The sequence below is a fragment of the Pempheris klunzingeri genome, chromosome 22, assembly GCF_042242105.1.
Source record: "Pempheris klunzingeri isolate RE-2024b chromosome 22, fPemKlu1.hap1, whole genome shotgun sequence".
Lineage (NCBI taxonomy): Eukaryota > Metazoa > Chordata > Actinopteri > Acropomatiformes > Pempheridae > Pempheris > Pempheris klunzingeri.
The window spans coordinates 1,697,563-1,712,137 of NC_092033.1; the positions used below are offsets into that span (position 1 = coordinate 1,697,563).

At 38.9% G+C, this 14,575-nt stretch overlaps 2 protein-coding genes across 2 annotated transcripts; one reads left to right on the top strand and one right to left on the bottom strand.

Annotated features, from left to right (window-relative positions):
• Positions 1 to 3,749: 3,749 nt before the first annotated feature.
• tymp (thymidine phosphorylase) lies at positions 3,750 to 10,350 on the top strand. Its single transcript, XM_070854076.1, has 9 exons — positions 3,750 to 3,870; positions 3,942 to 4,144; positions 4,235 to 4,333; positions 5,689 to 5,818; positions 5,926 to 6,044; positions 6,742 to 6,904; positions 7,970 to 8,197; positions 9,267 to 9,407; positions 9,927 to 10,350. The coding sequence occupies exons 1-9, from the start codon at positions 3,753 to 3,755 to the stop codon at positions 10,070 to 10,072; spliced, it is 1,347 nt and encodes a 448-aa protein (XP_070710177.1). The 5' UTR covers positions 3,750 to 3,752; the 3' UTR covers positions 10,073 to 10,350.
• A 1,086-nt stretch (positions 10,351 to 11,436) lies between these two features.
• On the bottom strand, positions 11,437 to 14,299 carry lsm8 (LSM8 homolog, U6 small nuclear RNA associated). The gene is made up of 4 exons (XM_070854001.1): positions 14,113 to 14,299; positions 13,859 to 13,899; positions 12,828 to 12,955; positions 11,437 to 11,597 (listed from the first exon to the last, which is right to left on the bottom strand). Exons 1-4 carry the CDS (start codon positions 14,141 to 14,143, stop codon positions 11,507 to 11,509), a joined length of 291 nt encoding a protein of 96 aa, XP_070710102.1. The 5' UTR covers positions 14,144 to 14,299; the 3' UTR covers positions 11,437 to 11,506.
• Positions 14,300 to 14,575: the final 276 nt, after the last annotated feature.

Below are 14,575 nucleotides of genomic sequence, written 5' to 3' on the forward strand. Positions count from 1 at the left end.
CAATCATTTAACATTATGAGTACTTTTGATATGACAAGTACATTTAGTTGCGCGTACTTCTATACTTTTACTTTAGCAAATGCAAGAATTAGATTTTTTTTTTTACTGTAGTATTGCTACTTTTTTAAATAAATGATTTGAATACTTCTTCCACCGCTGCTAATTATAAAATAATCACAGACAAAATGGCGGATCAGTCTGAGTTATATATCCAGCGTGGGGACGGTAGAGAACCAGGACGATCGTACGGAACGACGGAATAAAGAGCCAAAATGGCCGCCACTAAATATCAGATAGTTCTGACTGACTTCACCATGGTAACGCCTCAGCTTCGTGCTGATTGGCTGAGAATCCTGGCTTTCTTACCTGCGTGTGAAACCCTCTTCCTCCTGATATTCACCTGGTTATAATGGTTTTATGGTTACCCTCCTCCTCCTCCTCCTCCTTTCTAGCTTCCTCTTTTTACAGTATGTTTGTAGTTTCTTCTGGAGTGAGTGGCGTGTGTACTTGTAGTTTTTTTTTCTTCCCTTTTCTAACAACTGAAAGAGCACACAATGACAACTGGTGAGCTCTGCAACACAACAGACTGTAATCTTTATAATAAACTGTCATTTATTACAAAGGTAAACCTCGGCCTTCTCGTGTGGTTCTTTCCCTACAGACTCGGCAGGTTTACGACCTCTAAACTCGTCTGGATGAAGAAGCTTAAAGTCCAGTTAATGACTGACGGGTTCCACCTCAGCCTGGAGATAATAAATGACCACACAGGCCTGAATGGCTGCAGAACCGACTTCAGTGGTGGAAAAACTGCACAGTGATTAAAGTCCCCTCATGGAAATGAGCCTTAAACGTCCTGTTGCTGCACTATGACACACTAAACCACTATCTAAACATTTTGGTGAGATATCCTGACATAACCCCATATCACCTCTTCATATTCAGTGTTTTATAATTATTTATACCCATTATCACTTTATTCTTTATCTTATGAACATTTTACTGTTGATCATTATACTTTTTATTCACTTTTATTTTCATATTTTACTATATTTTGCACCATAAATTATTTTTGTCTTTACTTTTTATTACATGAACTACCCATGTTTTATCGTTGTCTGTTCAATTAACTATAGATGTGTTGTTGTGCATCAATTTGTTTTGTCAATCGCTCGTGAAGCACTTTGAATTACACTTGAAAGGTATATAAATAAAGTTTGAATAAGGTATTTAAGAGGTGAACTCATCATTGACTCACTGAGAAATTGTTTAAAAATAATCATAAGCAGCTCTAAAGTTCACAAATTAACACATTTCAAAACCCTGATTATTAGAATTATCATACTTGTCTGACGGTTGATTGATTAGCCGCTACAATAGGTGCGTTTTCTTCCACATCCACTCTGTGGAGCGATGAGGAGGCTGTAATCTTCCTCAAATTAATACAAGAAAATGAACAGAAACGTCTGATTTCTATGTTGTTTTTTACCATCTGAGGGTCGACTGGCGCTCTTCTAACTGCATCATCCTCTGACTGTAGAATTAGAGTCAACAAACTAATAATAATAATGATAATAACATTACTGGAGTGGACGGAAACAAGCGTTCATTCGCAGATTTTCTTGAAGTTTTGTAGTAAATCCGGATGGAAACCTGACTAGTGTGAAGACTAAGAGGAAGGAAAGGAAAGAAAAGAATGTCGTCTGCATATTAGAAGACAGATTTCCCCACCAAAACTTATTTCCTGTCCAACAGGTATGACCACTGGCCGATTCTTCGTAGGATTTAAATAAAAAGTTCATACGCTGAGATAATCAAGAGGTGATTTTATTTTGAGATCCTGGGATTGTTTGGATGTCAGCTGATGAAACGTGGACACTGTGACACCCTGAGAGTGAGAGATAAACTGAACTCACTGTGATAATGAGTCGCAGGAACAGACGGACTTGACTGACTAAGAACTGAAACCTTATTGGCTGTTAACCTCCTCCTCCCTGGTCTCTGCTCTCCCATTGGCCACTGGACTCTTGAACGGAGGCTGCTTTATGATGAGCCGCAGGATCGATGGCAGTTCATGGACAGAAAACACCAGAGCAGGTACGTCTGTGTGTGTGTGTGTGTGTGTGTGTGTGTGTGTGTGTGTGTCCTTGCAACATAGAGAGGACCAGGACATTTTTGGGAAGTGAGGACATGTTGGCTGGTGTTCACAACTTCAGAAGAGCTGTTTGAGGGTTAAGACTTGGTTTTAAGGTATAATTCAATTCAACTTTATTGTCTGTTCAGGTAAAAACAGAAACGACTGTATATACAAGGTTTAAAAACCCACACTCAGGCATTAAAAGACACCCCCACACATCAAAAAACACAGCACAAGGGTTTTGGGTTGAGGTTAAGCATTTGTGTGTTACAGTGTTACAGGCTTTGAAGCTGGCACCTTCCAGATTTAATTCTAACGTCAACACTTTGGGTTTCGTTAAGTTTCAGGAGAGGGTTGGAGAAGTGTGTAGGATTAAATCACAGCACTGATTTTGGCTTTAGTGGTGAATTGAAACAAAATATATTTATTCAAGTGCTGCACTTCTTCAGGTACTTGTACTTTTTTATTTCTAGTCTACATCTTGTTTTGACTCCACTGAATTTGTTTCACAGCTTTTATTCCCCTGTAGATTTGAGAATGTTAATCCCATAATGTTTTTTTTTAATGTGATAAACTGATGAGTTTCTTTTATGGGCTGAAAGACTGAATTCTTCTTTTAAGCCAAACAAACTGTTTAATCCTTCTTGGATCAGCTGGAAAATGAACAGCCACAAAGTTAGAAAAACAGGTTTTCTGAGCTCAGGAAACGTTTTAAGACTATTTGAGATGTGTGGCTCTCAAGTTATGATAATTACTTCCCATGATGCATTGCTGTAGATTAACCTACCTAAGAGTATGTACAGTAGTTAAAACCATGGATGTATAAAGAGACCTGGATACAGCGCTGGACGGCTAACTTCCTGTTAGCCCTCCGCTAATTTGAATGGGAATTAAAATGATTTCATTGTTCGGCTCCGACTTCCCAAATGTTATCGGACTGAATTAAGCAAATTCTGACGGAGAAAAAACAAGTATCTGTTGATTTACAGACGTCTTTCACAATGTAAGTCTATGGAAAAAATACTTTTTGTGCCCAAGGGCGTCACATAACGGACTCCATCTTTGTAATTAGACCATTTAGCCAATATCTCAAATGCAGCACTTCCTGAGCTACAACTTAATTTGTTAACATTTTGGCAAATTGGTGCCCTTAAAAGTGTCCCGAATTCGATATGAGCAGCTCTTGTTTGCAGTGTAGCCACGATTATCCACACAACTGCCACTGGACTACATTCATAGTGAGGAAAACTTAAAATCATGATGATTCTCAGGCAAATTCTGCAGATACATGTTCTTTTCATGTGGATATATGGACGTTTATTCATGGTAGACATCTATAGTAGTTCACACTGTATAGAAGTATTAGTTTAAGTAGTTTATTTGTCAAGGAGGCAAAAAATCATGAACAATTATAAATAGCATGATACAGATGGCTAATTTGGAGCCTTGTTTTCTACTTCATGGTCATAATGTCTTTGTTATATATTTGACAAAATGATGTCATCACCCACGACTTTATTATTGTAATAATAAGTTCTGATAATATTCTGTGATGCTCTGTGATCTGATAAAACTAAAAGCCATAAATAAACTCGTAAACTTTGTTTTCCAGACTAACATGACGTCCATCCCAGATCTGATCAGGAAGAAGCGAGACGGAGAAGCGCTGAGCGACGCAGAGATCAAAACTTTCATCTCATCTGTGACAAATAAAACCATCCAGGAGAGTCAGACAGGTACGAACGGACGAACTCAGATGTTCAAAAACACCTTTTATGGGATCATTTCATCGCCTGTGTCTGTTAAGGGGCCATGCTGATGGCGATCTGGCAGAAGGGGATGGTCGACGCCGAGATCGAGGCCCTGACCAGGGAGATGATGTCATCAGGGGAAGTGATGTCATGGCCGAAGGCGTGGGCGGGGAGGGTGGTTGACAAACACTCGACAGGAGGGGTGGGAGATAAAGTCAGCCTGGTGTTAGCGCCGGCACTGGCGGCCTGCGGCTGTATGGTACACACACACACACACACACACACACACACACACCATACCCGAGTGGTTTACTCTATGATGTCATAACCCTAGGTGTGTGTTTGACAGGTGCCTATGATCAGTGGGCGGGGCTTGGCTCATACAGGAGGAACTCTGGACAAACTGGAATCGATTCCTGGATTCAATATCCACCAATCGACAGCTCAGGTGCAACTATTCAGTTTTAACCACCACAAAATCTAATTATTGTTTCCTTTCTATGCTATTGTTATATTTAATTGTAAATTGTTAGTGGAATAATAACAATCCCATTAAAATGTTATAAAAAAGTACAAACACCTCAGCAGAGCTACAGTAAATATATCTGGTCAAATGTCTTTAACTCCAAACTAAACTGACTTTTACCTCCAAAATTTACTCAGTTATAGAACTTTAGTACATTTATTTACTGTAAACCCGTCGTGTTGTCGCATTAAACCGTGATTCACCGTTTAGGGCTTTGTGGTCCTCTGTTAGCTCTATTAGCACTGTTAGCTCTATTAGCCATAAGCTCTGTTAGCTCTATTAGCACTGTTAGCTCTATTAGCTATAAGCTCTGTTAGCTCTATTAGCACTGTTAGCTCTATTAGCTATAAGCTCTGTTAGCTCTATTAGCACTGTTAGCTCTATTAGCTATAAGCTCTGTTAGCTCTATTAGCACTGTTAGCTCTATTAGCTATAAGCTCTGTTAGCTCTATTAGCTATAAGCTCTGTTAGCTCTTTTAGCACTGTTAGCTCTATTAGCTCCACTACCTCCACTAGCTATGAGCTCTGTTAGCTCCACTAGCTATAAGCTCTGTTAGCTCTTTTAGCACTGTTAGCTCTATTAGCTCCACTACCTCCACTAGCTATAAGCTCTGTTAGCTCTTTTAGCACTGTTAGCTCTATTAGCTCCACTAGCTATAAGCTCTGTTAGCTCTATTAGCTTTATTAGTTCCATTAGCTGTTAGCTCTGTTAGCTATACTGTTATAATAAAACCTGTGTTTTACTGTTGCATTTGCTCTGAAAGAGTTAAACTCCATCTACAGAAACATGGTAATGAGATGTTTTTTCAGACCATCATGCTCCTGATGAAATGATCTTGTGACTTTTCTTCATGCAGCATCATCAGGTCAAAGTCTTAATGAGCCCAATGCTTTGGTTTATGACCAAATTAAACTGGGATGGTGACAGTTATGAAGCTAAACATCAGCACGGTAGCTTTGGCACAGCCACAACATCTGAAGTCAGCATCCTGCCATCATGACATGAACAATGCAAAGTGAAAAACCAACTCATCACACCGTCAAATCCACTGTAATTTCCGTTACAGTCACAAAACTGCAAATCAAGAGAGTTTCAGACGTACAAAAAGAGGAAGTAGTAAAAATAGAGACGGCGGGCACAAGCACTTCACTGTTTTCACACTGGGGGAGTCCTGAACCCTCATCGATTATCGTTTAAATCAGAGAATAATATCAAAGCCAGCTTCACAGATTCAGATGCTCGGTCTGTACTAATCCATAATATTCTAAATGTGCAGATTCAGGAGATCCTGGGCTCCGTGGGCTGTTGCATTGTGGGTCAGACGGAGATGCTGGTTCCTGCAGATCGAGTCCTGTACGGTCTGCGGGACACCACCAGCACCGTGGACAGCTTACCACTGATTGCTGGTGCTGAACTGGTTTTAGTAGCACGACCTGACATCACTACCAGCACGACTACAGCAGCTCTGCTGAGCAAATGTGAAATTAAAGATGTTTTTTTGTTGTTGTTTCAGGTTCGATCATCTCCAAGAAAGGTGCTGAGTCTCTGTCTGCTCTGGTGCTGGATGTAAAGTTTGGACGAGCTGCTCTGTATAAAGATCAGGAGAGCGCTAAAGAACTGGCACAGTTATTAGTACGTATATTTAAATTATCAATCATATTGAAACGGTAACTTGTGCATCTTTAAATCTGAGCTTTCTACATATTTGTGGTTTAAAATGACGTAGTAGGTACAAAAGGTTTTGGAACTGGTCCAGTGGATCGCCACAGACTAACCAATCAAGCCAGCAGCAGACCAGCAACTCCTGTTTCTGTTCTCTAAAATCCCTGTTTTAGTGAATGTAGTCTGGTGTGTGTGCTGTTTGTGGTTAAACCAAAAGGATCTTCCAGGTCTCTCTCTGTAGGGATCCTTTCCATGATGCTGTCACACACTTAGAATAACACTCTGAGCCTGTCAGTGGATCAAACAAGCTCTTTTAGTGGACCTACTGTGATCAGGTGCAAAACATTTTTCCCCTACTAGTCATTTAGACACTGAAATATGTACATTTTATTACCATTTAAGTACTTTACGCACAATTGCTGATTACACTCACATGTTTTAACATATGATTCGTCACAGGATTCGTTGTCTTCAGCCTGCTCACGTGGAAAAGTGCTCACCAGACTCCATTGACAAAAACAATGATTTTACCTCCCAGAACACAGGAGTTGCTTCTTCCTATATTTAGCTAAAACATTCAACATGTTGCACAGTATATACTGATGATGATGATGATGATGATGATGATGATGATGATTACGATGATGGTGGTTATGTGTTATTTCAGGTGAACGTAGCAAACGGCCTGGGCATGCGTACGGCGGCGGTGCTCAGCTGTATGGACGCTACGATCGGTCGATATGTAGGCAACAGTCTGGAGGTGATCGAATCTCTGGAGACGCTGAAGGGGAGGGGCCCCGACGACCTGATGGAGCTGGTCACCACTCTGGGTAACGAGCGGACTGACTAACTAGCACACACACACTATAGACCTCCACTACACACTAACACACTGACTAACTAGTTATTTAACCCCTTGGTGACCAGCTGGCTGATATGGTTGGTACCAGTGGATGCTGGGGGGGGGGGGGCTGGTTCACCATCACACAGCTTTACTGAGACACTACAGACTTCCCTCTTCCCCTAAATGTGACCAGAAGTCCACTTTCAAAACACTGGGTGGGTTTTTTTTAAATCACTTGCTGCTGACTTCTGCTTTACCCACAATTCAATGCATGAGAGCAACACTGTTACTGGAAGCAAACATTAACTTTACAGCTTTATTGTCCAGCTGAGGCAACAATCATTGTTTGTAGGCTGTAATTCAATTTTATGTAGGCTGCTGTTTTAATCACAGTAAAATCTGTTAATTAGAAGTTAATGGTAGGTTTGGGTTTATTTTTAATATATATTAAACATTATTATATTAACAAGCTACCGATTATGTTCGGTCACTGCGTTAACGCTGAATCTCCACATCTCTAATTGATTAAACTTGATTTTCTTCTAAAGCATTTAAAGTTTCAGGAAAAACTCAAATATAGAGTAAAACTGTCCGGTGCTGTTTAACTTTGCTATGGCATCACACAAATGAGCTCACAGTGTAGAAGTAACAAATTTGTATTATGAATGCTAAATATATTTCAGCTAACTAATAAATGATGGTGCATTATTTGGACCAAGTTAAACCATTAAACTAGCTTTAATTTCTGTACATAGTGACGAACAGCGACGCTGACAGATATTGATTAATATTGATAGATGACAGGATGAGAAGAATCCGTGCGCCGAACAAATTAAACCAGGTGCAGCAGTTGAGTAGTTCAGGTGAGTAGTTCAGGAAGTCTGGGAAAGTAGATGATTCCCAGAGGAAGCACAGAGCCGGTGGCTAGTTCAAAGAGCGTGGGACAGTGCTGTAAAATATAATCTAATATTAACTTGTTGTGTCACATTATACTATTGATGTTTGTCCAATTCATGGAAAATAATATTGAGTTTTGTTGCGTTGTCTGTAGGCGGTTTGTTGCTAATGATGACAGGCTTGGTACCCGACCAATCAGAAGGCAGGAGGCAGATTTCGGACGCTGTGATTGGTGGAGCCGCTCTGGCCAAGTTCCGGGCCATGATGGAGGCTCAGGGTGTTGCCAAGGAGACCGCTGGGCGGCTATGCTCCGCCCACACAGATTATTACAGCATCCTGAGGAAGTCAGAGCATCAGGTGGAGCTGAGGAGTCCTGAGGATGGTAAACACACTAAAACACTCAGAAACAACAAGAAAACACTCAGAAACAACAAGAAAACAACACAGAAACAACAAGAAACAACACAGAAATAACAAGAAACAACACAGAAATAACAAGAAAACAACTCAGAAACACTCAGAAACAACAAGAAACAACAAGAAAACAACACAGAAACAGTCAGAAACAACAAGAAACAACACAGAAACAGTCAGAAACAACAAGAAACAACACAGAAACAACAAGAAAACAACACAGAAACACACAAGACCATCAAACAAGTGTCAGGTTTTAAACTGATTTTATTTATATTTAATAATAATGATTATTTTTCTATGCAATAATATATCTACCTACATTTCACACATGCATTTACTAACTTATATATATTTACTAAGTTATATATTTACTTACTTAGATACTAATAATGGAGTAACACATTTTTTATTTATACTTATTCATGTGTTTATGTATTTACTTACATTTCTACATTAACTTATATATTTACTAACATATATTTTTACTTATTTACATTTTTACTTGCTCATTTACTTTTATATTAGATAACTTATATTTGTACAGTAGTACACACGTAAGTGTAACTTATTTCTTTACTTTTACTTTTTTATGTACTTTTTACTTAAATGGACATTTTCAAATAAATCTTCACTTATTATATATTTACATATTTACCATTTTACTTATGGACATATTAATTTAATGTCTTCTATTTGTATTTACTTAAGTACTCTGAACATATCTCTTAAACATTAAACATTTTTAAACTTATCTGTTTATAAACTAATATCTTTATGTACTTACAAAACATATCTTTTTTTACTTACATGTGTTTGTATTTACTTAAGTATGTAAAAATATATTATACTTCCTCACATTCATGTATATTAACAAACCAACTATTTAATGAGAAACTTGAGGAAGTAAAGAAAATGTTGTGACTAGTTTTAACGCTGTGAGTCTGATCATATGAACTTGATCATCTCTTGTATTAAAAAGTGTGTCAGATATCAGGTGTTGACACCTGCCTCCCTCCCCGTGTGGCGTCCCGCAGGTGTCGTCCTGGACGTGGATGGTTTGGTGTTAGCTAAGGTCCTTCACACGTTGGGGGCGGGACGATCGAAGGCTGGAGAACCTGTCAATCACAGCGTGGGGGCGGAGCTACTGGTGTCTGTGGGTGAGAAGGTGGAGAAAGGTGAGAGCTCCACGGTGATGGTGATGAGTTTGGCGGACAGCGAGGTGGATTCAGGAGGTTTTAGTGGAAATAACCATGTTTGCTGCCTTCACAGCCCACATTTCATAGACTACTGTTGTCTCTCACCAGGAGAGACAGAAACACATAGTACCACCCAGCCTAGCTTAGCTTAGCCTCTTAGCCTAGCCTCTTAGCCTAGCCTAGCCTAGCCTCTTAGCCTAGCTTCTTCCTGTTTTATAGTCTATGGCATAAATGCAATATATATATATATACATACACATATATCACAGTATATATGTATGTGTGTGTAATACAATAATATAAAAATGTAAAAAAACAAAAAAACGATATATAAAACAAGATGAAAGTGATTTTAAAAAATCAAGAATTGTGTGTAAATTAAGAATTTTTGAAGAATTACAGATGTGTGTGACGTGTATCCAGGGTAGATATTAAATGTTAAGACGTCTCCTGCTGAACGCTTCGCCACGTTTCATCTGTTGTTTTCTTTATTTCCAGGCGCCTCCTGGCTGCGGCTGCATTACGATGATTTGGCTCCGACTCCAGACCAGATGAGTCGACTGCGGAGCGCTGTGACTCTGGGAGCACGAGGGGAAACACGACGACGACAGAATTTAGTGAAAGAACTACTGCTGCCTAAATAAAACACACTTTAATGCTTTCGTTCATCAACACACACTCAGACGATGACAAACTTCCCCCTTAGTTCCTCAGTGCTACTGTAAACTCAGAGGATTTTATTCTGCTCTATTCTACATTTGTACTGTTATTGTAATGTGGGTTTGGCATAAAACAGGAAATTGGAAAAATTTCAGAATGAAAATGAAAACGACCCAAAGGGGGAAAAAAATATCAAAACTTTTTTAATAACACACAAAACTCCCTGTAATATTTTAAACTTTGTCCGTCTGGAATCCATTGGTCTTAATTTGTCTACATGTTTATTTTAAATGAGTTGTTCCTGCTGACGTGAATAAAAAACGTTTGATTCTTGTGTTTTTGTGACTTTCTGTCAACACGACTTGTTTGTTAGTAACTCATTACTTCATGTTTTTCAAGTGTTTTCACTTTTCGTGCTGGATTTGGTTTTTTTTAAAAAAAAGCAAATTAATGCAAAAAGTCAGTTTTGTTTTTCAGGGTATAAAATTAAAAGCTGCTTTTATGTCGTGAGAAGCCATAAAACCTGCCGCTGATTCAACATTAACATTATAACATCACTTTATTGGCTGTAAATCACCACTTTTTAAAGCTTCTTCAGAGCCACAACAGTTTACAGGTTCTAGAAATGATCAGTGAGGTTTTTATGATCTATAAAGTGGCGTTTTAATGTTTCTGAGTAAAGAGCAGTAAAAAGCAGGATTCTCACTTCAAAACAGAACCAGTAGAGACGCCTTGTGCAAACTTTGTCTAAATAAATATGCACACCTATTATTCATACTGACGTAAATACATCACTTACGTTAGATTTGTTTTAGTGAAATATTTTTTGTAATGTGTAATTGGTGCAATTACAGTACGATCTATCTGTGATTAGTGGTGCTGTTAGCTAACTCAGCTAGCTAATATTAGCTTGCTGCCCATTTGGTACGAATGTCGTGAAATATTTTGAGTTATGAGCTAGTTAATGTTCACGTTTTGTTTTGTAAGCTAATTTCCTCCGTTTATAATGTTACGGCTAACAATATTGCTAACGTTGGCTAAGGAGGAGAAATTTTATGTTTTAATTTTCTTAAATACAAAATTCCCTGACTTTCCCTGTCTGGAATATTATCTCCTTCATTCAATGACTTTCCAGGAATTCCAGGACACGTGGGCTCCCTGATTTAAACATCGAGTCTGTTCAAATCTAAATATGTTGACACCAGACAAAACAATTGGTCTGAAAGAAACAATTAAACCGACGTTCTGTCAAAACACGACAAATGAAACTTTATTAAAACAAACAATCTCAATCCAACAAAAGAAAAACAAACAACTTGCGGCATAAAAAAAGTTAATCCCACAGCTCTATTCTTTGACTTGTTTATTTATAAAAAATACAAACAGATAAATGTCGGAGCAGGAGTCTGAGGACAGACTCAGTGGACGACGGAGTTGAGCGGCTCGGCTCTGATGTTTCCTAAATCCAGAGTGGAGTCCGTCTCCTCGTCGATCTCCCCGATCACCGCCCTGAAACCACCAAGAGGAGCTTTTACTTCACCTGAGGGTTCCATTCCACATTTATCTGACATCTTCAGGTGCTCTACAGATTAGGATTCTAACACCAGAAAATGTATGAAGAGTTTCTAAAATATGATGTTTTGTTAAAGATTAATCAATAAGTCGATCATCATGTTTTTACTGGTGCTGCTGCTCATTCTGACAGTTTCTCACAAACCAATCAATCAATCAGTGGATTTCAGAGTCAGAGTTTCTCTGTTGGACTCATGAAGGACAGTTTAAAGCAGAAGGGGTCCAGAGATGTCGTCTGTTTTATTCCACATGTTCTTACTTATCAAAACCTGCTGCCTACATTACCCAGAATGCAAGCTGACCGCCTTCACACACAGAGACTGGAAACTCTTCTGATGATCGATGGTGTAAAAACATTTTCTGGCTGCAGATTTGCTGCTTTTCCTTTGAATGATTTTAATAATTTGAATGTGTTTTTTATTTTTTCCAAGTTTGAACTGATGGTTTGGATCACTGTGACATCATTTCTCACTATTTTCATTGTTTTTACAAACCAATCAATCGATGGATTGATCAGCAGCTACAGTTGATACTAAACAGTTCAGAATGAGCTCCGACGGTAAAATCCTGCTTTTCCTCAATGATGAGGAATAAAAATCAGAACAACAGTCACAGAGACACTTGAACTGGTACTTTAGTACTGACGCTGGACTCTTACTGCTTCAGAGTATTTGAACAGTGTGGTTCTAGTACTTTTACTGCAGTAAAGGGTCTCAGTACTTCCTTCCTTCCTAAGTTCTCACCCCCCTTTGACTTTTCCACATTTGCAGTGTTATGACCTGAAACTCAAACTGATCTTTTGAGCTGTTTGATAAAAAACAGCTCACACTTCTTTTTGTTGTACCACAAACTATAATTAAGACAAACCACTTCAAATGTGTGAACTATCTTGTGCTACGACCAAACTCGACTATTACTACTATTATTAAACTACTGTTTGTAGGAGAAAACGTCCAAAAGCAAGAAAAGAAAAAGAGTCACACAAAAAGTTTTACTGTCAGAACACCGTTTCAGTCTGTCGACCTCTTTAGACCTCTGCACCCTGATGTACTGACAGTAAGAAGGTTTTATAAGTTAGAAGGACCAGATCTCCTGTTTTCTTCTCTTTCTGATGCTGACAGATAGATTAATAGATTATTGACTGTCAGCAGGTCAAAGGTCACTCACACGTTGTCTCCTCTGACGATGTAGAGACCGAGCACCACCTGCTCCACCCCCTGACTGGAGCTGAACACCCGCTCATGACTCTCATCCAGAATCAGGTTGATGGTCTGATCGAAGCCCTTTAGCGTGCCCTGAACACACACACACACACACACACACACACAAACAGACACACAGACACACACACATTAACACACGTTAACACACACTTAGAGTCTTAATACTTGAATGATGCTGTGACACAATTAACATTTTGTTGCGATAAGATTAACAAAAAAAAAAGTACTAATCATGACGTTTCACAGTTTTCTCTTATCTAAGTGTGACAAGGCAGAAACCATTAGTCTTTTAATTGATCCTTAAACTGGGAGAGAATTAATTTACAATAATTGTCATCATTTAATAATCATTTCATTAATTTTTCAAGCAGGAATGATAAAACTTCACTGCTTTCAGCTCCTCACATGTGAAGATTTGCTGGTTTTCTTCTCTTCTGTCCAACCAACACTGACCTGTGATGGGCTCTTTTTTTTTTTTTTTTTTAAACTTCAGACATTTTAAAGATGACAAATCCAAAGAAATGTGGCAGCTATCTTATTCAAATTTGAGATATTTGTTCTTTCTATTCCAGGGCTCCTAAAACTTCAACTCCACGACATCTCTGTGGAAAATATTGTACTTGTAGCTCTGTCTTTAACAGCTTTAGGTGCTTTTTAGATGTGCTGAAGGTGAATATTTATAATAAACCTTTATGGGCTGAGAAAAAACAAGCTAAAAAGCTTCTAAAGCTAAATAATCTGTGTCAAATCCTTTTGGATCAGCAGGAAAAAGCATCAACACAAAGCTAAAAACAGGTCATGAAAAGATTTAAGACTCTTTAGACACATGTGGTTGCCACAAACATATGATGATCCTCTATCCCATGATGCATTGCTGTAGATTAAACCACCCAACAGGATGTAAAAGAGTTAAAATAATCTCCACCATAAACATCTACAGCAGAGCCTGAGACCCTCTCAGGTGTTTCAACTCACCACAATCATCCTGCCGTCTGAGGTGATGATGGCCACAGTACCTGAACCACACAGTTAAAGGAACAACACACTTTTCTGGACCAAACACTCATTAAACCAACTTGAGCAAAAATAATAGACTTCTCTGCGGACTGTAGCTGCACTCCTGCTCTGACAAACAGCTAAACAAATATCCCTCCTAGCTTGGACGCTAAGCTAACTAGCATTCATTCATTCAGACGGGCAGTTAGCATGTTAGCCGGCTAGCAGGATACGGTTAATGTAGCTCTCCAGGGCGGTGGACATGCTTCCTGCCGGGCTCGGCGGTTATTTATCCAGCAGAGAGGAGGTCGTTTCGCGTTTCCACCGGTTAGCTGGCGGTAAAACGGGGCAGAAACGTGACGGAGAAACGGCAGCTGATGCTAACAGCGACAACACACAGGCCGGACTAGTAGAGCACCGATCCACCCACCGGACAGGCTGGAGGGAAGAGTGCCGAGCGGGACGTCACATCCGGTTTAACGGAAGGACTCTAATAACATTATTTTCGATATAAATATAATAAAATTACAACTAAAATAAAACTGTAACATCTACTATTAACTATATTCGCATGATAATTCGTATATAAGTAGTTTGTGTCTCTCGTGTAATTAAATTACATTAAATCACAGCTAAACATTTTTTGGACATTTTTCAACATTGAACAATAAAGGAGGTCGTTTAACAGCTCTCACT